The 21,951-nt window shown below is 45.4% G+C and overlaps 1 protein-coding gene across 1 annotated transcript in view; it reads left to right on the top strand.

The window, feature by feature from the left end:
* Window positions 1-21,951, top strand: part of piezo2b (piezo-type mechanosensitive ion channel component 2b) — an 852,062-nt gene that overhangs the window by 782,481 nt on the left and 47,630 nt on the right. The window contains exons 44-48 of the mRNA XM_085992353.1: window positions 2,068-2,282; window positions 2,540-2,698; window positions 4,477-4,624; window positions 12,240-12,428; window positions 13,528-13,620. Of these exons, the coding sequence (XP_085848479.1) occupies window positions 2,068-2,282; window positions 2,540-2,698; window positions 4,477-4,624; window positions 12,240-12,428; window positions 13,528-13,620 (804 nt within the window). The remainder of the gene's footprint in view (window positions 1-2,067; window positions 2,283-2,539; window positions 2,699-4,476; window positions 4,625-12,239; window positions 12,429-13,527; window positions 13,621-21,951) is intronic.

Consider the following 21,951-nt stretch of genomic DNA (forward strand, 5'->3'; position numbering starts at 1 on the left):
GACGTATGAAGAGAGATTGGGTCGATTGAGCTTGTATTCGCTAGAGTTTAGAAGAATGAGTGGGGATCTCGTTGAAACTTATAAAATTCTAACAAGACTAGACAGACTAGATGTAGGAAGGATGTTCCCGATGGCGGGGGAGTCCAGAACCAGGGGTCACAGTCTAAGGATAAGGGGTAAGCCATTTAGGACTGAGATGAGGAGGAATTTCTTCACCCAGAGAGTGGTGAACCTGTGGAATTCTCTACCACAGAAGGCAGTTGAGGCCAATTCATTAAATATATTCAAGAAGGAGTTGGATATATTTCTTAAGGCTAAAGGGATCAAAGGATATGGGGAGAAGGCAAGGACAGGGTACTGAATTTGGATGATCAGCCATGATCTCATTAAATGGCGGAACAGGCTCAAGGGGCCGAATGGCCTACTCCTGCTCCTATCTTCTATGTTTCTATGTATGACCATCCTGTAGTCAGCAGGATGGTGACAATGCAGTCGCACGTTTATGGTGAGTTGTGCTGCTCACCATGGTGCTCGGGAGGGATTCCAGCTTTTTGTTATCTGTCTGGCAAGACACTAAAACCCACAGTTGTTAGAGGTCTAATGCCCATCTAGTGACTGTCCACCAGTGTCACTTTGGGGTCAAATTGGCTCCAAGTTAACTTGGGAAATTTGAATCGAGCCAATCATTGCTTACAGATTTGTGTATCCAGTACCGGAGCCGGGGAGGCTCCAGTAGTCCAGGATGATTAACCAGCCAAACAAAAGCAAAACACTGCGGATGCTGGAAATCTGAAAGATAAACAGAAAATGCTGGAAATACTCAGCAGGTCAGGCAACATCTGTAGAGAGAGAAACAGAGTTAAGGTTTCAGGTTGATGACCCTTCATCAGGCGAAGGGTCATCGACCTGAAACGTTAACTTTGTTTCTCTCTCTACAGATGCTGTCTGACCTGCTAAGTATTTCCAGCATTTTCTGATTAACCAGCCATCCTGGCTCATTAATGGAACCTGGAGTGGTAATCCTGTCACTAGGACCTAGGATTCCTCCCACTCAGCAAAGTGCCAGATAATCCTGCAGCCAAACAGGTAGGGTGGTTCTAGATGTATAAACAGTGCGAAGCTTACAAGTGCTGGTAAGCTACATCCTCTTTGCTGCTAAGCTCCAGCAAAACCCGTATATACACTTAGGAGTCCTTAATATGTGGCTTGTTTCTAAGTTCTAGGTATGACGTATTCCTGTCCAGAAAGGAAATGAAAACACTTTTTATGTAGATCTCTCAGTAGTTTGGTTAGAAAACTCTTACGATTGGTGTTGGGTTTCTATGCATGCCAGAGATCCAGTTGACTGAAAAAAGATAACTGCAAAAAGCAAAATACTGCAGATGCTGGAAATCTGAAATAAAAACAGAAAATGCTGGAGATACTCAGCAGGTCAGGCAGCATCTGTGAAGAGAGAAACAGAGTTAACGTTTCAGGTCGATGACCCTTTGTCAGGACTGGAAAAAAGCAGGAAATGGAACAGATTTTTAAGCAAGTGTGGGAGCTGGGAAATGGGGGAGGGATGAAAGAACAAAAGGGAAGGTCTGTGATAGGATAGAAGGCGGGAGAAGTTAAGAGACATTAAGAGATATTCAAGGCAAAAGGAGATGGTAATGGGACAGGTTAAGAAACAAAGGATGGCTCTAGATGAAGTGTAAATTGCGCTGGCAGAATGAAAGACAGCTGCCATGTGGGGGAGAAGAAAAGAAGGCACAAACAAAAAGTGTGGATAAAAAATATATATAGGATAGGGGCCAGGTTATGATCTGAAATTGTTGAACTCTATGTTGAGTCCAGAAGGCTGTAAAGTGCCTAATCGAAAGATGAGGTGCTGTTCCTCGAGCTTACACTGAGCTTCAGTGGAACAATGCAAGAGGCCGAGGACGGTGAGGTCTGAGTGGGAATGGGGCGGTGAATTAAAGCGACAGGCGACCGGAAGCTCGGGGTCCCCCTTACGGACTGAACGGAAAGATAACTGCATGTGTGAAGGCAATAATAGTTCAATGGTGACTGCTTTGACTTCTACAGAAACATTCAGCAGCTGCCGATATCACATCTTCTTTGTCAGAGGATCAAGTACCAGAGGCGTTTTTGGTGATGTTGATAATTCAGTTTGGAACAATGGTGGTGGATCGAGCACTCTATCTCAGAAAGACAGTCTTAGGAAAAGTTGTCTTTCAAGTCATCCTCGTTTTCGGAATCCACTTCTGGATGTTCTTTATCTTACCAAGAGTGACAGAGCGGTAAGGTCTTATTTTATTGTAACTAAATAGAAATTTTAGTGGGAGAAAATGCTTGGGTTTTGTGGACAAATTACTCAGTTATTTAACTATAGGCTAGAAATTATTGTTGGCAATAATAGCTGATGAACGCTTAGCGTATTCATCCACCATTACCAGTCATTTCTAGACTTAATTCTTTAAATACTGTTGGTGTATTTCTTCTATATGTTGGCATAGAACTCCAAAAATAGCTTTTTTTGTGTGTCATTTTCTTACAGAAAATTTAACCAGAACATAGTGGCACAGCTTTGGTACTTTGTTAAATGTGTTTACTTTGGATTGTCAGCATATCAGATACGTTGTGGTTACCCGACGCGTGTGCTTGGTAACTTTCTGACAAAAAGCTACAACTACATCAACTTGTTCCTCTTCCAAGGGTAAGAGAATTTCTTCTTCTTAAATATGATATCTCAGTTCATACATCTTCTCGATCTGACTAAATGTTTGCAAAAATTTATAAGTCTCCCACTGGTGGGGAAACAATTGCAAGAGACATCATCACACAGCTTGTCAATATCAGAGAAAATGTGTAGATTTATAATGAGAAAAACAGAGACCCATTTTAAACACATAAAAACATAAGAAATAGGAGCAGGGGTAGGCCATTCGGCCCTTCGAGCCTGCTCCGCCATTCAATGAGATCATGGCTGATCTTCTGCCTCAACTCCATTCACCGGCCCTATCGCCATATCCCTTGAGGCCCTTACTAGCCAGAAATCTATCGACTTCTGTTTTGAATATACCCAATGACTGACCCTCCACAGCCCTCTGGGGTAGAGAATTCCAAAGATTCACCACCCTCTGTGTGAAGAAATTTCTTCTCATCTCAGTCCTGAATGGCCTACCCTTTATCCTGAGGCTGTGGCCCCTGGTTCTAGACTCCCCAGCCAAGGGAAACATTCTCCCAGCATCCACCCTATCAAGCCCTGTAATAATTTTGTATGCTTCAATGAGATCCCCTCTCATTCTTCTGAATTCAAGAGAATACAGGCTTAGTTTACTGAATCTCTTCTCATACGACAGTCCCGCCATCCCAGGAATCAATCTCATGAACCTTCGCTGCACTCCCTCTATGGCAAGAATATCCTTCCTTAGGTAAGGAGACAGTACTCCAGGTGTGGTCTCACCAAGGCCCTATATAATTGGAGTAAGACTTCTTTACTCCTGTACTCAAATTCTCTTGTAATGAAGGCCAGCATACCATTTGCCTTCCTAATGGAGGTGTGTTGATGTTAATGAGATACATCAGTATTTTTTTTTAAAAACATTAACAATTTACCTCCTTCCAACTTTCTCTTCTTCTGAATGGGCTGACTTGAGCGAGTGAATGTACACAGTGATAATTAATGTTCTATGTAGTGTATTGTTCCACAGCTACAGACCACCCTCTGGTATCTCACTCAAGTGGCCATTTTTCATATGTGACCCTAAAGAGTAAGAGGTGGCAGGCTACCCAATGGTGTAGCATCACATTTGAGCCCAGTCACATTCTCACTACTGTCCACAAACTAAGGGGGTGAAATTGGTCTTCACCAGTAGCATGAAACACGCTCATAGTGAATCAGCAGCCCGTTTTACCCTGCACTCAATTTTCATTTCTAATGACTTCAACGGGCTGCCGATTTGCTATGAGTGCATTTACTGGCGAAGACCAATTAAACCCCCATGGACTTTTCCAACTGGAGTCACTGGAGAGTGATCAAGAGTAGTTTATTATGCTTCTCTTTACTAGCCCAGCATTGCAGAGACCATCTTGTAGTGCCCTAACTGCCATCTGACGTAAGAAAACTACTAGGCATGTGGTCTAAGCGTTAAACAAAGCTTTAATCAACTGTTTTACAACATGGAGGTCTAGTTGTGTCCTTCACTAGTTCCTGTTAGGAATGTCCTGCGCAAGCTGGGCCCGTGCCCGAGTATTTATACTCTCCCTGGACAGCGCCACCCGTAGGCCGCTCAGTATTATTTCACAAGTCTTTCTTTCATGAATGACTGATTCATGTCACCATCCTCATCTGAGAACTGCTGACTCAGCATAGACTTAGCACGCGCATGAGATTTCTGGTGTGATGGAAGCATGCCTGCGGTATCAATGAAATTATATTAATTATCCAGCGTCACACACCTGCTCAGTTCTGATGTAACGTGGTCTCCCTAGATTCCGACTGGTTCCGTTCCTGACTGAGCTCAGAGCAGTGATGGACTGGGTCTGGACGGATACAACCCTTAGTCTTTCAAGTTGGATCTGTATAGAGGACATTTATGCCCATATTTTTGTTCTGAAGTGCTGGCGTGAATCTGAGAAGGTAGGAAAGAAACGTATAATTCACAGTTGAATCCTAACCTTATTGTTGAGTCTGTGTTTTCAAATGTAGTTATGCCGAATAACAGGAGACAGACTACAGAAATAATTAAACAGGTCTTTAGTGATTGAGGGTCAGGGCTGAACTGGGATACACTTTGCTCCGCAGGGTTTATATACCGGTGTGGTCACCACCGGTACTACAATGTACAGGAGCCATCAGAAAGTAGTCCATCACCTTAAGGTATCCTCTTAAGGTGGTACAGGTTACATACACTACAATTCCTCCCCTTTTAGCTTAATAGTGTACACCCCAAATTAAACATTACATGGGTAACATATATACAATTTTCACACAAAACTGTTCAAAGATTCAGTCTCTGAGGAGGCCTCCTGATCCGGGCCGGATAACGCCTTTCAGGGGTCTCTGGTTCTCGTTGCGGGGATGACTCATCCATTTGATCTCCTATGGATTGAACATCATCATGTACGTTCGCGTCTGAGGTAGATGCTACAGGCTCAATAAATTCTTCAACTGGTGTCTCTGCCATAGACATGGGGTCGACCCTTGTTCTTGATTCCACAAGTTGGTCAGCATGACGTCGTATTACGTTCTCTCCAACGTCTACCGTGTACATCAAGGGTCCTTGTCGGGCACGAATTGTTCTGGATTGCCATTTATCATCCCTATAGTCCCTGGCCAACACTGGTTGTCCTATTTCGAAACTACGAGTGGCCTTGTTATTTACATGCTGGAATTGCTTGTTTTCGACTTCCCTTCGCACATTGGGTTTTAACAAATCCAACCGGGACCGCAACCTCCTGTTATAGAACATTATGGCAGGGCTTTGATTTGTCACTGCATGCGTGGCGTTTCGATACGCCATCAGGAAATTGTCCACCTTGTGTTGTAGTGGAATATGGTCTTCGCTCATCGCCTTTATCGCCTTTTTGAACGTTTGTACAAATCTCTCGGCCAACCCATTTGTAGCCGGATGATATGGGGCAGATGTATAGTGTTTCACCCCATTCTTTTTCATGAATTTCTGGAATTCTTCTGACACGAACTGTGGTCCACTGTCTGAACATATTTGTTCCGGCAACCCATTCCTTGTAAATATGGTTCTTAGAACTGCGATCGTCTTCTCAGAGGTAGTGGTCGACATCTTAATCACTTCTGGCCATTTAGAATGTGCGTCTACTGCTATCAAAAACATGGAATCCATGAGTGGACCTGCAAAGTCGATATGCACACGTTGCCATGGGGTTGAAGGCCATTCCCACGGATGCAGCGGTGCAATTGGAGGTGCATTTTGAACTTTCTGGCACCCTGAGCAGCTTTTAGTCAGATCCTCTATTTGTTTGTCGATACCTGGCCACCACACATAAGCCCTCGCAAGGCTTTTCATCTTGACTCCCCCCAGATGACCTTCATGCAATTCTTTCAGAACTCTCTCCCTTAATTTAGGAGGAATAATCACCCTTGTTCCATACATCAATGTTCCTTGACATACGGACAGCTGTTCTCGTCTGGCTGAGAATGCTGGTAACAGTGGTTCGCCATGTGCTGGCCATCCCTTCACTGTCAAATCGTAGACCCGAGACAGTGTCGGGTCGTTTCTGGTCTCTCTCTCAATACCCGCATTGGTGACTGGTAAGCATTCGATGATGGTCGAGTGAAATATCTCGACAGGGTCAACTGCCGGTGCCTCTTCCGCTGTAGGTAGTGGCAGGCGCGACAGTCCATCAGCATTACCATGTTGCTTTGTACCTTTGAATTCAATATCATATTGATGTGCCCCTAGGAAAAGGGACCATCTCTGAAGCCCCTGCGCCGTCATTACCGGAACACCCTTCTTAGGGTTGAAAATGGAAACCAACGGCTGGTGATCTGTCAGCAGCGTAAACTTTTGGCCTTGCAGGTAATGGTTAAATTTCTTAACTCCCCACACGAGGCTGAGAGCCTCCCTATCTATCTGAACATAGTTGCGCTCAGCGGAGGTCAATGATCTGGATGCGAACACGACTGGCCTCTCCGAGCCATTTGGAAACTTATGTGAGAGCACTGCCCCGATACCATATGGAGAAGCATCACAAGCTAAACGAATAGGCAGCGTTGGGTTAAAGTGAGCCAACACTTCCTTAGAGGTGATCAGTGCCTTGCTCTTTTGAAAAGCCCGCTTACAATCATCGCTCCACTTCCATGGTATTCCCATTTGCAAAAGAGTGTTTAGCGGGTGTAACACCGTGGATAAATTTGGAAGAAACTTGTGGTAATAGTTAACCAACCCAAGGAACGACCTCAACTGGGATACATTTTCCGGAGCGGGAGCTTTCACAACAGCTTCGATCTTGTCAGGTGACTTATGGAGACCCTCCTGGTCAATGACGTGGCCGCAGTACGAGATTCGCTTTTGAAAGAACTCACATTTCTGGCGATTAACTCTGAGCCCATATTCTTTCAATCTGATGAGCACCTGCTCCAAATTCGCGAGGTGATCCTTATCGTCATCTCCTGTAATCAGGATGTCGTCCAGGTAGCATTGTGTGCCTGGGATTCCCTGCAATACCTGCTCCATGGCCCTTTGCCAAATCGCTGGAGCCGATGCCACTCCAAAAACCAGTCTATTATACCGATATAAGCCCTTATGTGTGTTGATCGTGAGATACTGGCGTGACGCTTCATCAACTTCCATCTGTAGGTACGCCTGCGCCAGGTCTATCTTGGTGAAGTGTTTCCCGCCAGACAGCGAAGCGAAGATATCTTCAATCCACGGAAGCGGATATAGCACCGTGTGAAAAATCGGATTAACAGTGATCTTGAAATCGCCACAGATGCGAACCTTCCCAGGATCCCCCGGCTTGTTGCTCAACGAACGCTTCATAAGAACATAAGAACATAAGAAATAGGAGCAGGAGAAGGCCAATCGGCCCCTCGAGCCTGCTCCGCCATTCAATAAGATCATGGCTGATCTGATCCTAACCGCCAATCCACTATCACAGAACCATCTCCTGAATCTAACAGAATTAGACACACGAAATAGGAGCAGGATCAGGCTACACGGCCCCTGGGCCCGCTCCGCTACCCACAGGGCCATGACCGATCCGAACCTAGACTCATGTCCAAATTCCTGCCCGCTCCCCGTAACCCTTAATTCCCTTTACTTCTAGGAAACTGTCTATTTCTGTTTTAAATTTATGTAATGATGTAGCTTCTACAGCTTTTTGGGGCAGCATATTCCATGGACCTACCATCCTCTGAGTGAAGTAGTTCCTCCTCATCTCAGTTTTGAAAGAGCAGCCCCTTATTCTAAGACTATGCCCCCTAGTTCTAGTTTCACCCATCATCGGGAACATCTTCCCCGCATCCACCCGATCCGACCCTTTCACAATCTTATATGTTTCAATAAGATCACCTCTCATTCTTCTGAACTCCAATGAGTAGAGTCCCAATCTACTCAACCTCTCCTCATATGTCCATCCCCTCATCCCCTGGATTAACCGAGTGAACCTTCTTTGTACTGACTCGAGAGCAAGTATGTCCTTTCTTAAGTATGGACACCAAAACTGTACGCAGTATTCCAGGTGCGGCCTCACCAATACCTTGTACAACTGAAGCAATACCTCCCTATTTTTATATTCTATCCCCCTAGCAATGAAAGCCAACATTCCATTGGCCTTCTTAATCACTTGCTGCACCTGCATACTAACCTTTTGAGTTTCGTGCACCAGGACCCCCAGATCCCTTTGTACTTCAGTACTTTCCAGTTTCTTGCCATTAAGATAATAACTTGCTCTACGATTTTTCCTGCCAAAGTGCATAACCTCACACTTTCCAGTATTGTATTCCATCTGCCAAATCTCTGCCCACTTACTTAGCCTGTCGATGTCCCCTTGCAGGTTTTTTATGTCCTCCTCACTCACTACTTTCCCTCCCATCTTAGTATCATCTGCAAACTTTGATATGTTACACTCGGTCCCCTCCTCCAAATCGTTAATATAGATTGTAAAGAGTTGGGGACCCAGCACTGACCCCTGCGGAACACCACTGGTTACTGATTGCCAGTCTGAGAATGAACCATTTATCCCATTTATCTCTGCCTTCTGTTAGATAGCCAATCCTCTATCCATGCCAGAATATTACCCCCAATCCCGTGATTTTTTATCTTAAGCAATAATCTTTTGTGTGGCACCTTGTCAAATGCCTTTTGGAAGTCTAAATACACTACGTCCACTGGTTCCCCTTTATCCACCCTATACGTTACTTCCTCAAAGAACTCCAGCAAATTTGTCAAACATGACTTCCCCTTCATAAAACCATGCTGACTTTGTCCTATTAAATTATGATTATCCAAATGTCCTGTTACTGTCTCCTTAATAATGGACTCCAAAATTTTACCTACCACAGATGTTAGGCTAACCGGTCTATAGTTTCCAGCCTTCTGTCTACTGCCCTTTTTAAATAAGGGTGTTACATTAGCAGTTTTCCAGTCTGCCGGGACCTTTGCCGAGTCCAGGGAGTTTTGGAGTTCATGACAGGAACAATGGGTGTGACCCACTCGCTCCAGTCCACCTTGGACAGTACCCCTGAACGTTCTAGCCCTTCCAGCTCTGCTTCCACAGCAGGTCGTATCGCATAAGGTCTGGCTTTGAAAAATTTTGGGTTTGCATGTTCTTCAACTTTGATGTTTGCCGTAATTCCTTTCAGTGTTCCCAGTCCCTGTTGGAACACCTCCTTAGCATCGCCTAATATTTTGGACAGTCGTTTAGGTTTGACGTCGTCCTCCTTACAGGCATCTACAGTCAGTGCTTGTATGGAATGCCAGTCCACATTTATTCTCCGGATCCATTCCCGTCCCAGTAGTGGCGGACCTCCATCAGGTAACACATACAAGTCCATTTTCTGACTTTCTTTACCATTGTAGACCACATTTACTTTTATCTTTCCTTTGGGGTATACTATTTGCCCCGTGTATGTTTTCAATACAATCTCCGTATCCCTCAGGGGAATGTGCGAGAATAACCTTTTGTAATCTTGCTTATTCATGACCGTTAATGCCGATCCAGTGTCCAATTCCATCTTCACTTGGACTCCTGCTATCCGAAGCATAACCCAGATAGTCTGGTGGTCTGCTGTGTTACCCACATTATGTATTTTTAGACAACCCAGTTCCTTACTGCTGGAGTCTGAATCCCTCTTCTGTTCATCCGAACTGTTCTCTGTCACCTTGTGTACTTTTTTGTACTTCTCCTGCGGTGACTTTTTGCTGCTGGTCTTCTTTCCTGACCGGCATACTCTCGCTATGTGACCAAGTTTGCCACATTGCCTGCATTCTTTATCTTTGAACCAGCACTGGTTCTGGTCATGCGTTGTCCTTCCGCAACGATAGCACTTTACTGCGCCCAATGCCATTTCATTGGTGCTGAATTCCAATGGCCTTTGCTGTATCTCTGCAGCGCCTCATGCTGCTGCCTCGTGCGATGCTGCAATGCTGAAAGCTTTATCCAGCGTAAGGTCCTTTTCCTCTAGCAGTCGCTTCTGGGTTCCTTCCCTTAGGAGCCCACACACAAACTTATCTCTCAGTGCGTCTGCTAGTCCTGTACCGAACTGACAGTACTTTGATAACTTGCGCAGTTCAGTTAGGAATTCAGCATTGCTTTCTTCTTTAAGTTGAATTCTTTTGTAGAATTTAAATCGTTCCGCTATCAGCAGCGGCGTGGGGTTTAAATGCTCTTGCAGGATAGTAACAATATCCACGAAACTCTTCCCTACCAGTTTATCTGGTGTTACAAGGTTCCTTAATAACCCGTACGTCTTCGCACCCATCGAGTTTAATAGGGTTAGTGCTTTCTTATCCTCTGGTACCTCATTCGTTGTACAGTAAACTTCGATGCGTTCCACATAAGTGGCCCAATCTTCCACATTGTTATCAAAAGCAGTGATGTTACCCGTTTTTGGCATCCTTGTTGAGTTTCCTTTCCTTCGGATATGATTATTATTTTATTTTATTTTTTTCAAAATGGCGGCTTCCCACGCTTGGCGGCTTTTCCCGCGCTTGTCTTCTTCCCCCGCCGACTCAAAATGGCGATTCCCGCGCTGTTGCCGTTCACGCCTCCCAGCGGTCCTTTATTTTCCCCTACGCTGCTGCACTTGTTCCCCGCCGCTTCCGCGGTCCTTGTGGTCATAAACGCTTTTCTGGCTGCTGCGCGTCTCTGCCCCGATTGCAGTCCGGCCCCTGACACTGGTTGCGGTCGTGTTCTCCACCCTTTTCGTCGTTTCCCTCCCCTTCTCTTACTGACAACTCGGCCGACTTCCCCCCCGTGCCGCTCGATCGGGCTTACCCGCCGCTGTCGTCGAAGGGATGTTCACTGATGTTTGACTTCGTGGCCAGAAACCAACCCGGGTTCCCGATGGCCTCCCGTGCGATGCAGTGCCCAGCAGGATGTTGAGGGTGGATGTCCCTGTTCGACGCCCGTTTCAGAGGACGAAGCTTCCTTTGATGCAACTGCCGCTAGGTAAGATCAGACTCGTCGCCACTGTTGAGTCTGTGTTTTCAAATGTAGTTATGCTGAATAACAGGAGACAGACTACAGAAATAATTAAACGGGTCTTTAGTGATTGAGGGTCAGGGCTGAACTGGGATACACTTTGTTCCGCAGGGTTTATATACCGGTGTGGTCACCACCGGTACTACAATGTACAGGAGCCATCAAAAAGTAGTCCATCACCTTAAGGTATCCTCTTAAGGTGGTACAGGTTACATACACTACACTTATGATGTCTGCAGTTACGTTTTAGATCAAGGAAGAGACTTTCTCTTTAATTACTAAAGGTTTGCAGGTTCCTTGCTCTTCTCTAAATGCTGATTATCATTATTTTTCTCAGAGTTTTGCATTGGTTTATACATTGGTGCAGTTGCATAGTTTTCTTAATTCACATTTGCAAGACAGTCATTGACACAGTGCATATACTGGCACAGTGGTGTTATATGCCTCAGGATCTGTGTGGCCATGGAGGAGGGTTGGGGTTAGCTGGATGAGAGGGGAGGAATCACAAAAGCTATTATTTTTCGATTCAACAACATCAGAAGTTATATCAAATCAGTCCCGCAGACAATTTTAAAAATTCATTTATTTGTTTTAATACTTTTTAAATGCTCCCCAGGTGAGGGGTGCTGAAGAATGGAACTCTTCCCATTTTAGGCATCCAACATCAGCATCAACTACACCAAGGTCAAGTATTGCACAGCCGGATGCAGCATAAAGCTCCCTCTCCACTGCCCCAACAACGAAGCTCAGCCCCACCCACAAAACGGCACCCCTCTACTGCACCACTCTAACATTTTTTTTCTATTTCCCATACCAACCATTCTGGGACCTCTCTGAATGAGATTGGTAGCCAATTAGTGCTGAATTATGACGAGGTTTGTGCTGTAAGTCCTGCTCATGAGGAACAATGATCAGGGTTGACGACTTCAGATTTGATCCTATTGCTATCATAGGCCCCGAATTTGCACGGCCTGTTTATGGCAGGTGCCTGGGCCATTCACTTTCAGGCCCCAACCAAAATGGCTTCCAGATTTCCTGCTTGTTTACCTTCTGTTTGGGTTTCATTACAGAGATACCCTCAGCCACGTGGGCAGAAGAAAAAGAAGGCTGTGAAATATGGCATGGGTGGCCTTATCGTCTTCTTGTTAATAGCCATCGTGTGGTTCCCACTCCTCTTCATGTCCTTGATCAAGTCTGTTGCTGGTGTGACAAACAAACCTTTGGATGTTTCTGTTACAATAACGATCGGAGGTTATCAGGTAAAATAAGTGCTGTATCATTCCTAAGACAAACTGCACACCCAGAGTAAACAAACCAAAAAAAATCTTTCATCATTTTGTTTGCTATCACAAGTTTATTCAGTGAGGTAAGAAGTAAAATGTGCAATGCTAACTTTCTTCTCTACACAATGAACTTCCACATTTGTAACAAATTTGAGTTGGATCCATTTTATTAATTCACCTCAGAAGTGTGAAGAAAAACAATTCATTCCTTTAAACCAAGTGTCAACAGAGTACAATAAAGTGCTAATCAGTCAGACTGATTAATGTTGAGGGGAAGGGATAAATTAAGCCTAATTCAAACCTCCTTTATCACACAATTGCTTTTAACTTGCACTTTTCTCTTGGGTTCCAACAGGAGGAAGTTGTGAAAGGAGTGTATTATAATTGTAACTAAAATAAATGTAGCATTCTGAATACATTGATATGGAACAACCGTGCCAATAGGGAGGCAGCTCAGATGCCCGCCTGACTGGGGAGGAAGATAATTCTAGTGGGGGGCTGCTTGCTTCGAGGGGTGCTGGACTCCTCTCTGGAAATATCATACAATCCCTGACGTAAGAAAACTACTAGGCACTTGGTCTAAGCGTTAAACAAAGCTTTAACCAACTGTTTTACAACATGGAGGTCTAGTTGTGTCCTTCACTAGTTCCTGTTAAGAATGTCCTGCGCAAGCTGGGCCCGTGCCCGAGTATTTATACTCTCTCTGGACAGCGCCACCCGCAGGCTGCTCAGTATCATTTCATAAGTCTTTCTTTCATGAATGACTGATTCATGTCAATCCCCTTTATATGGGGGGGGGGGTGAAACAAGTTTTGGGCAGATATTTGGGGGTTAGATTAAGAGGGACGGGAGGAGGCTCATATGGAGCATAAATGCTGGCATGGCCAGTTGGCCTGAATGGCCTGTTTCTGTGCTGTAGACTCCCTGTAACTCTATGTAAGAATTTCTCCCAAACTGTTTTTGCACCCGAAGACAAAAATCACCGCCCACTGTATTTCTCGCCTATGAGTCTCTCTCTTGTGGTGCATCCATAATTCAAGGTGTCGCATTCAAATCTGTGTTTCTTTTCCTCAAGCCCATCTTTACAATGAGTGCCCAGCAGAGCCAGCTGCAAGAATTTGATCAAAAGCAGTTCAACAAGCTTTTAAACAAATTTCACAATAATCCCGTAAGTATTTTCTACATCATCATCATTTATGGGCTGGGTGGAAACTGTAGGGTAGATTTTCGTCTGCTAATCTGGCAGAGGGGATTGGTCACCTTCAGCTGAACCCAGCCTATTTTCACTCTGTTGAAATGAATGGAACGAAAAGCCGTGCAGGTTCTATTCAAGGCAGGCGATCTGCTATACCAGGCCGTGGAAACGGAAATCGACCTCCAGCATTGTTGGCCCACTCCCAGTTTTCTCCCCGCAGCTAGGATTAGAGGGCATAGTCTAAAAATTAGAGCCAGGCCTTTCAGGAGTGAAGTTAGGAAACACTTCTACACACAAAGGGTGGTAGAAGTTTGGAACTCTCTTCCGCAAACAGCAATTGATGCGAGATCAATTGTTCATAGAATCATAGAATGGTTACAGCACCGAAGGAGACCATTTGGCCCATCAAGCCTGTGCCGGCTCGCTGCAAGAGCACTTCAGCTAGTCCCACTCCCCCGCTCTTTCCCCGTAGCCCTGCAAATTTTATTCCTTCAAGTACTTATCCAATTCCCTTTTGAAAGCCACGATTGAGTCTGCCTCCACCACCCTTTCAGGCGGTGCATTCCAGATCCTAACCACTCGCTGTGTAAAAAAGCTTATCCTCATGTCGCCTTTGGTTCTTTTGCCAATCACCTTAAATCTGTGCCCTCTGGTTCTCGACCCTTCCGCCAATGGGAACAGTTTCTCTCTGCCTACTCTGCCCAGACCCCTCATGATTTTGAACACCTCTATCAAATCTCCACTCAATCTTCTCTGCTCCAAGGAGAATAACCCCAGCTTCTCTAGACTATCCACGTAACAGAAGCTCCTCATCCCTGGAACCATTCTCATAAATCTTTTCTGCACCCTCGCTAAGTCCCTCACATCCTTCCTAAAGTGCGGTGCCCAGAATTGGACACAATACTCCCATTGAGGGCGAACCAGTGCTTTATAAAGGTTCATCATAACTTCCTTGTTTTTGTATTCTATGCCTCTATTTATGAAGCCCATCTTTTAACCGCTTTCTCAACCTGCCCTGCCACCTTTAATGATTTGTGCACATATACCCCCAGGTCTCTCTGTTCATGCACCCTCTATAGGATTGTACCCTTTAGTTTATATTGCCTCTCCTCATTCTTCCTACAAAAATGTATCACTTCGCACTTTACTGCGTTAAATTTCATCTGCCATGTGTCTGTCCATTCACCAGCCTGTCTATGTCTTCTTGAAGTCTATCACTATCCTCCTCACTGTTCACTATACCTCCAAGTTTAGTGTCATCTGCAAATTTTGAAATTGTGCCCTGTACTTCCAAGTCATTAATATATATCAAGAAAAGCAGTGGTCCTAGTACCGAACCCTGGGGAACACCACTGTGTACCTTCTTCCAGCCTGAAAAACAACCATTCACCATTACTCTCTGTTCCCTGTCACTTAGCCAGTTTCGTATCCATGCTGCCACTGTCCCTTTTACTCCATGAGCTTCAACTTTGCTGGCAAGCCTATTATGTGGTACTATATCAAACGCCTTTTGGAAATCCATGTACACCACATCAACCGCATTGCCCTCATCAACCCTCTCTGTTACCTCATCAGAAAACTCGATCAAGTTAGTTAAACACGATTTGCCCTTAACAAATCCGTGCTGTCTTTCCTTAATTAATCCACACTTGTCCAAGTGACTGTTAATTTTGTCCCTGATTATTGTTTCTAAAAGCTTCCCCACTGCCAAGGTTAAACTGACTGGGCCTGTAGTTGCTGGGTTTATCCTTACACCCTTTTTATGAACAAGGGTGAAACATTTGCAATTCTCCAGTCTTCTGACACCACCCCTGTATCTAAGGTACCTCCGCGATTTCCACCTTAACTTTCCTCAGCATCCTAGGAAGCATCCCATCCGGACCTATCTACTTTAAGTACAGCCAGCCTTTCTAGTACCTCCTCTTTATCAATGTTTATCCCATCCAGTATCTCCACTACCCCCTCTTTCACTATGACTTTGGCATCTTCTGCCTTGGTAAAGACAGATGCAAAGTACTCATTTAGTACCTCAGTCATGCCAGCTGCCTCCATGCGTAGGTCTCATTTTTGGTCCCTAATCAGCCCCACCCCTCTTCGTACTACCCATTTACTGTTTATATGCCTATGGAAGACTTTTGAATTGGCTTTTATGTTAGCTGCCAGTCTAATCTCATACTCTCTCTTTGCCCCTCTTATTTTCTTTTTCACTTCCCCTCTGAACTTTCTATATTCTCACTTGTATCCTCAACCTGACATCTGTCATATGCCCCCTTTTTCTGCTTCATCTTACTCTCTATCTCTTTCATCATCCAGGGAGCTCTGACTTTGGTTGCCCTATCTTTCCCCCTTGTGGGAATATATCTCAACTGTACCCGAACCACCACCTCTTTAAAGGCAGCCTATTGTTCTATTACAGTTTTGCCTGCCAATCTTTGACTCCAATTTACCCTTGGCAAGATCCATTCTCAACCCACTGAAATTGGCCTTCCTTAAATTAAGTATTTTGATTCTAGATTGCTCTTTGTCCTTTTCCATAACTAGCCTAAACCTTATGATACTATGATCACTGTTCCCTAAACATTCCCCTACTGACACTCGCTCCACTTGCCCCACCACATTCCCCAGAACCAGATCCAGCAATGCCTCCTTCCTTGTTGGGCCGGAAACATACTGATAAAGAAAGTTCTCCTGAACACACTTCAGAAATTCTTCCCCCTCTCTGCCCTTTACACTATTACTATCCCAGTCTATATAGGATAGTTGAAGTCCCCCATTATCACGACTGTATAGTTCTTGCAATTCTCTGTAATTTCCCTGCAAATTTGCTCCTCTATATCCTTTGCACTCGTTGGCGGCCTATAGAATACACCTAGTAATGGCACCTCTATTATTTCTGAACTGTAACCAAATAGCTTCTGTCCTTGACCCCTCCAGGACATCCTCTCTCTGCAGCACTGTAACATTCTCCTAAACCAACACCGCCACCCCACCTCTTTTCTTTCCTTCCCTATCTTTCCTGAACATTTTGGGGGAAAAATTCAGTATTGCCCCATTTGGGGCGCCATTATCGGCCGTGCGCAAAGTTTAGCGCCTGGTGCTAATTATGGCCTCCGACTGCAAACTTGGCTTTTATCGCCCCTGAAGGTGATTGGAGCGCTAAATCAGGTGCTTCATACCTGTCTTAAGGTGCAAAGGCCGAGGAGTGAGGCGCTACCTCAGAGCGCTGGCGAAGCAAGGAAGGGCAAATCAAAATAAACCTGCACAGTGCTGCTCAGTACCCAAAACTCCTTCACACAGCGTTGAATCTCTCCAGAAGTCTCTCTCTCTCTCAGAATGCGTGGTGCAAAAATGTCACCGACAAAAAAAGGCAGGAAGCGGTCGCCTTTAAATAGCGCTCCCTTAGTCCCTTTCTGACAGCATAACGCTCCCCTCAACCTGTCGTTGCTAGCGGCAGGCGGTAAGGCAGGGGGTGCCACTCAATATCTGGTCCGGGGCACTAATGGGGCGTTGCGCACTTGACTGACGTCACAATCTGCCGGCGCAGGAGACATGGCGGTAGTGTTTAGCGCCGCCGCAAAATGCCTAGTTAATTTCGCGAGCAGCGCAAACATTGCCGCGCCCGGGTGCTAGTTGCTTTGCGCCCCATTAGCGCCCTCTTAAGGCGCTAACGGGAGGCGCAAACAACTGAATTTTCCCCCCTTATATCCAGGAATATTTAATACCCAATCCTGCCCTTTTTGAGCCAGGTCTCTGTTATCGCCACAACTTCATATTCCCATGTGGCTATTTGCACCTGCAGCTCACCAACCTTATTTACCACGCTTCATGCGTTTACACGCTTGCACTGAAACCCTCTCTTAGACCTTCTTGTATTCTCTCTTAATCTATTTTTTACTCCTAACTTTAAATCTGAGATTGATAGATTTTTGTGAACCAAAGGTATTAAGGGATATGGGCCATAGGCAGATATGTGAAATTAGGTCACAATTCAGCCCTGATCTCATTGAATGGTGGAACAGGCTCGAGGGGCTAAATGGCCTCCTCCTATTCCTATGTTAGGTTTCTATGAAGGTGTTAAATTTTGCTGAGATTCCAATGGTGGTGGCAGTCATATGGTACCTTGCCAAATTGTCATTGTACTTGTGTGAGTGCAGCCTATTCAACCATGACAGGCATCACAGCTGAGTCCAACCCTCACCTCAGATGACGTTGACACTGACACACTTTCCAGCATGGGTCATTGGATCAGGAGTGGAAATATAGTTTGATTTTTTTTCCCCCTCTCTCTCTTTGGCTCCCAGGCACTGAATGGATTTATCATAACTCTATTCCTTCCCCTGTTTCAGCTAACTCATCTGGGAATCAGGGCATAAAATGGGAATTTCCAGATCTATGTGGCTCGGTGGGTAAATGCTCCTTGTGCAGTGGTACTGAGCCACCTACTCAGTCACCTCTGCCCATTCATGCCGGGCAGCTTGCCTGATTATCTTCGTCCGCTTGGTTAGAAAGAAGATGACCTCCCCCACCACCCCCCCCCGCCTCTTGCCGACCTCCTCCACCAACCTCTCCAATGCAGCATCAAAAAAAAAATGGGGGACCCTTGCAGCTCCTGCTCTGTGTGCCAGAGACCTTCAGTCATAGTTGCCTGCAGCCAAAGTGCACCTCCTCTTTAAGAGGTACAAGCTTGCCTTTAAATGGCGTCAACAATGTGTGATATTGACGCCCTCCATTAGGCCAACGAACAGCGTGAGTAGCGCTGGCTGCCCATCTATTCTATTTATATGAGGCAGGAGGACCAATTTGGGGCCTTGGTTGCGGCCACATGATTGGAGAGCGCTCCGAGTGTGGTGCCCATACTGCGCCTTAGCCAAATTCTACCCCATTGGGTTTCCGTTTCCTTCAGTTTTGCCTCACTCTTCTTAATCAACTCTACAAATCTGGATAATGGATTGAAATAGTTTCTGAGCCTTTCCAAGGGTTTCAAGATTTTTGTCCCCAATTCTCACACTCTTTTCGTTGTCCTTCAACACCTCTCCTCCTTTGTCCAGTTCAATGGGACTACCTTCTCTTGGTTTCTCTCTTGCCTATCCAATCATAGCCAGAGCTTCATTTCCTGCCCCCAAGATTCTATCAATAGCCTCCTCCTCTTTCTCATCTACGTGCTGCCCCTTGGTGGCATCATCCTCAGGCATGAGGTTATCTTCCAAATGTACGCTAATAGAACCCAACTCTACCACTCCACCGCCTGTCTCGACCTCTGTGTTGGCGGACTGTTTGTCCAACATCCAATCTTGGATGAGTGCAGTTTCCCCCAGCTAAAGATTGGGAAGACCAAAGACATTATCTACGGCCCCCACCACAAAATCTTACTACCAATTCCATTCTCCTCCCCGGCCACTGTCTCAAGCTGAAGCAAACTGTTCGCAACCTCGGCATTCAATCCAACCCTGAGCTATGTTTCTAAGCCCATGTCCTCTCCATCAAAAAGATCGCCTTCTTCCACTTCTACTCCTACCTGAATCCATCTGCTGCTCAAACCCTCATCCATGCTTTTGTTACCTCCAGACTTGACTATTCCAATGCACTCCTCGCTAGCCTCGCATCCTCCATCCTCAACACTCCGTAAACTTCAGCTCATCCAAAACTCACTGCCATATCCTATCCCTCATCTAATCCCGTTCATCCATCACCCCTGCTCTCACTGACCGACATTGGCCCCTGCTCCCCCAACACTTCAAATTAAAAATTCTCATCTTTGTGTTTATGGCTATGCCACTCCTTATCTCTGTAACCTCCACGAACCCTGCAACCTATGCCAAACTCTCTATTCCCCTGACGATTGTGCATCCCTGTTTCCCTTCACTCCACCATTGGCGGCCGTACTTTCAGCCACTTAAAGCCATGCTCTGAATTGTCTCCCTAAATCCTGCCTCCCTCTCCTCCATTTATACCCTTCTTAAAGCTCAGCTGTTTGACCAAGTACCCCTCCTAATATCTCTTTTTTGGCTTGGTATCCATTTTTTTCCTATACATCTATGAAGCACTTTGGGACATTTTTTCTAGGTTAAAGATCCTATATAAATGCACGTTGTTGTTGTCCCCATCATTTGCACCTCCATGCAATGTTCTGCTCCCACCACTAGTAGGCTCCCTTCACTTCTCCAAATCTATACAGGAAACTCTTTTTTATCCGGCACCGACGGGACTGGCGTGGTGCCGGTTTATCAAAAAGTCCAGATTACAGAGAGTTCTAGTTAAAAGGTACGAGAGTTCCGTACACACCAACAAATCCAGGCTTCCCTGTTGCTTAGCAACAGCTGCAAGAACCCAGCCACAGACCAAGCGTCCCTGTTGCTTAGCAACAAGTGCAGGAACCCCCGATTACACAGCCAAGAATCAAGAAACGGCCACTAATATGAAGAAAAGCTTAACTGAACCTACTCCTGAATTTTGCCGGTTAACCGAGATTTCCAGTTGTTTGGGTGCCGGTAAATCGAGAGTTTCCTGTACCTTGAAACTATGCATACTGATAATAATGAGCTGAAATTGAGTTTAAGCAGCACAATTCAATTAATTTAAGTCCCAAATCCGTTTCTAAAGATTCAAATGTAAGCTGCACCCTTATCATAAAATCTAGGCTACTGACTCGTGTTGGGATGGCATCCTTTGTTCAGTTGGCCAAGAGGATATTCTTGACATGTGCACCTCAAAATTGAATCACAGCCCATACAGAATGGGGGGGGGGGGGGGGTGGGGGGGCATCATCACTGAACATCTGCACCCGCACAGTTTTAGCAGTGGTCTGTGCGTGGTGAATTGGAGTGGGAATCCTGGCTGATTTGCCTTTCTCCAGCCCAGGGACACTGGGATTGGTTGCAGTGTCCTCATTGCTGCCCTGGTTATGATTAGCAAAATCAGCACAGGTGGGACACTATGTGGTCTGTATGGTGAAGCACTATATTAGGTTCTGCCTTTACCCATTGTGCCAGATCATCGTTCTTATCCAAAAAAAATTATCTCACCTTTCAGATGTTTCATTGAAAATTTCTCAAGTCTCAAACAGTTTGAGTGCGGCTCAATCATTTTTGTTAAAAATTGTGATGCATCTCACTCTTAAAATATAAATATGGCTCTATTTGTGCAGTTGGGTTTGTAATTGGTCTGATTCCTTTTCATTGCAAGACTCCTAACATTTCCTCGATGTTGGCAGATAAAGACAGTAAAGCTCATTTTTGTCTTTGTTAATTTAGGGTGCCAATGGGGTAGATCATGAAATCAAGTGGAAATCAGGTCCACTGCACTCCCATTGGTATTGGGTTTCAATGAATCTTCCAGTTGGACCTGGAGTGGGACTATGAAGCTCCAATCCAGAGCAGACAAGAGCTTCACTTGTGCATGTAAAAGGGGGCTGGGGAATGGCACCATACTGGGCCATTGCTGAAGGCAATGTCTGCAGCATGTCAAACCTGGAAAGAAGAATGCCTCAAGCAGACTTGCAGGCAGGAAGGCCTTTAACAGGCCTGCAGATCTTGGGAAAAAATTACTATGGCCTCTTAAAGGCTCTTGTATTTTTTTAAATTTTTCTTCCTGCTGCCATTTTGGCTTTCGTGAGCCTTTGTGCCAGTAGCTATTGATTTTTCTTTTACCTCTACTGGCAAATATGGATTTTTTTTTTCTATTCCTTCATGGGATCTGGGCGTCGCTGGCATTTATCGGCCATCCCTAATTGCCCTCGAGAAGGTGGCGGTGAGCCGCCTTCTTCAACCGCTGCAGTCTGTGTGGTGAAGGTACTCCCACAGTGTTGTTAGGTAGAGAGTTCCAGGATTTTGACCCAGTGACGATGAAGGATCGGCGATATACTTCCAAATCAGGATGGTGTGTGACTTGGAGGGGAACTTGCAGGTGATGGTTTTCCCATGCGCCTGCTGCCCTTGTCCTTCTAGGTAGAGGTTGCGGGTTTGGGAGGTCCTGTTGAAGAAGCCTTGGCGAGTTGCTGCAGTGCATCTTGTAGATGGTACACACTGTAGTTGACATGCTTATGGGAAGAGGAAGAGCTGTGGAGAGATGCCAGGTAAGTCAGACTGTCCAAGAGATGCTTTGTGCCCTCTCACCGGCACCCACATTTACACATCTACAAAAAAAGGTAACCTACTTCGCTTTGGTAGATGTTGTGTTGGTGACACAAATCTTACCAAGGATGACTGTGCCAGAAGACCCTTGGTGGCATCACGATGGGATGAAAACACCTGACTATTTAACTGAAAGGTTCTGCAAAACACCCCAATCATATTGTGCCAGGCTTTA

The sequence above is a fragment of the Somniosus microcephalus genome, chromosome 7 (assembly GCF_052327205.1).
Source record: "Somniosus microcephalus isolate GS21.2 chromosome 7, FLI_Smic_1.0, whole genome shotgun sequence".
NCBI classification, from domain to species: domain Eukaryota; kingdom Metazoa; phylum Chordata; class Chondrichthyes; order Squaliformes; family Somniosidae; genus Somniosus; species Somniosus microcephalus.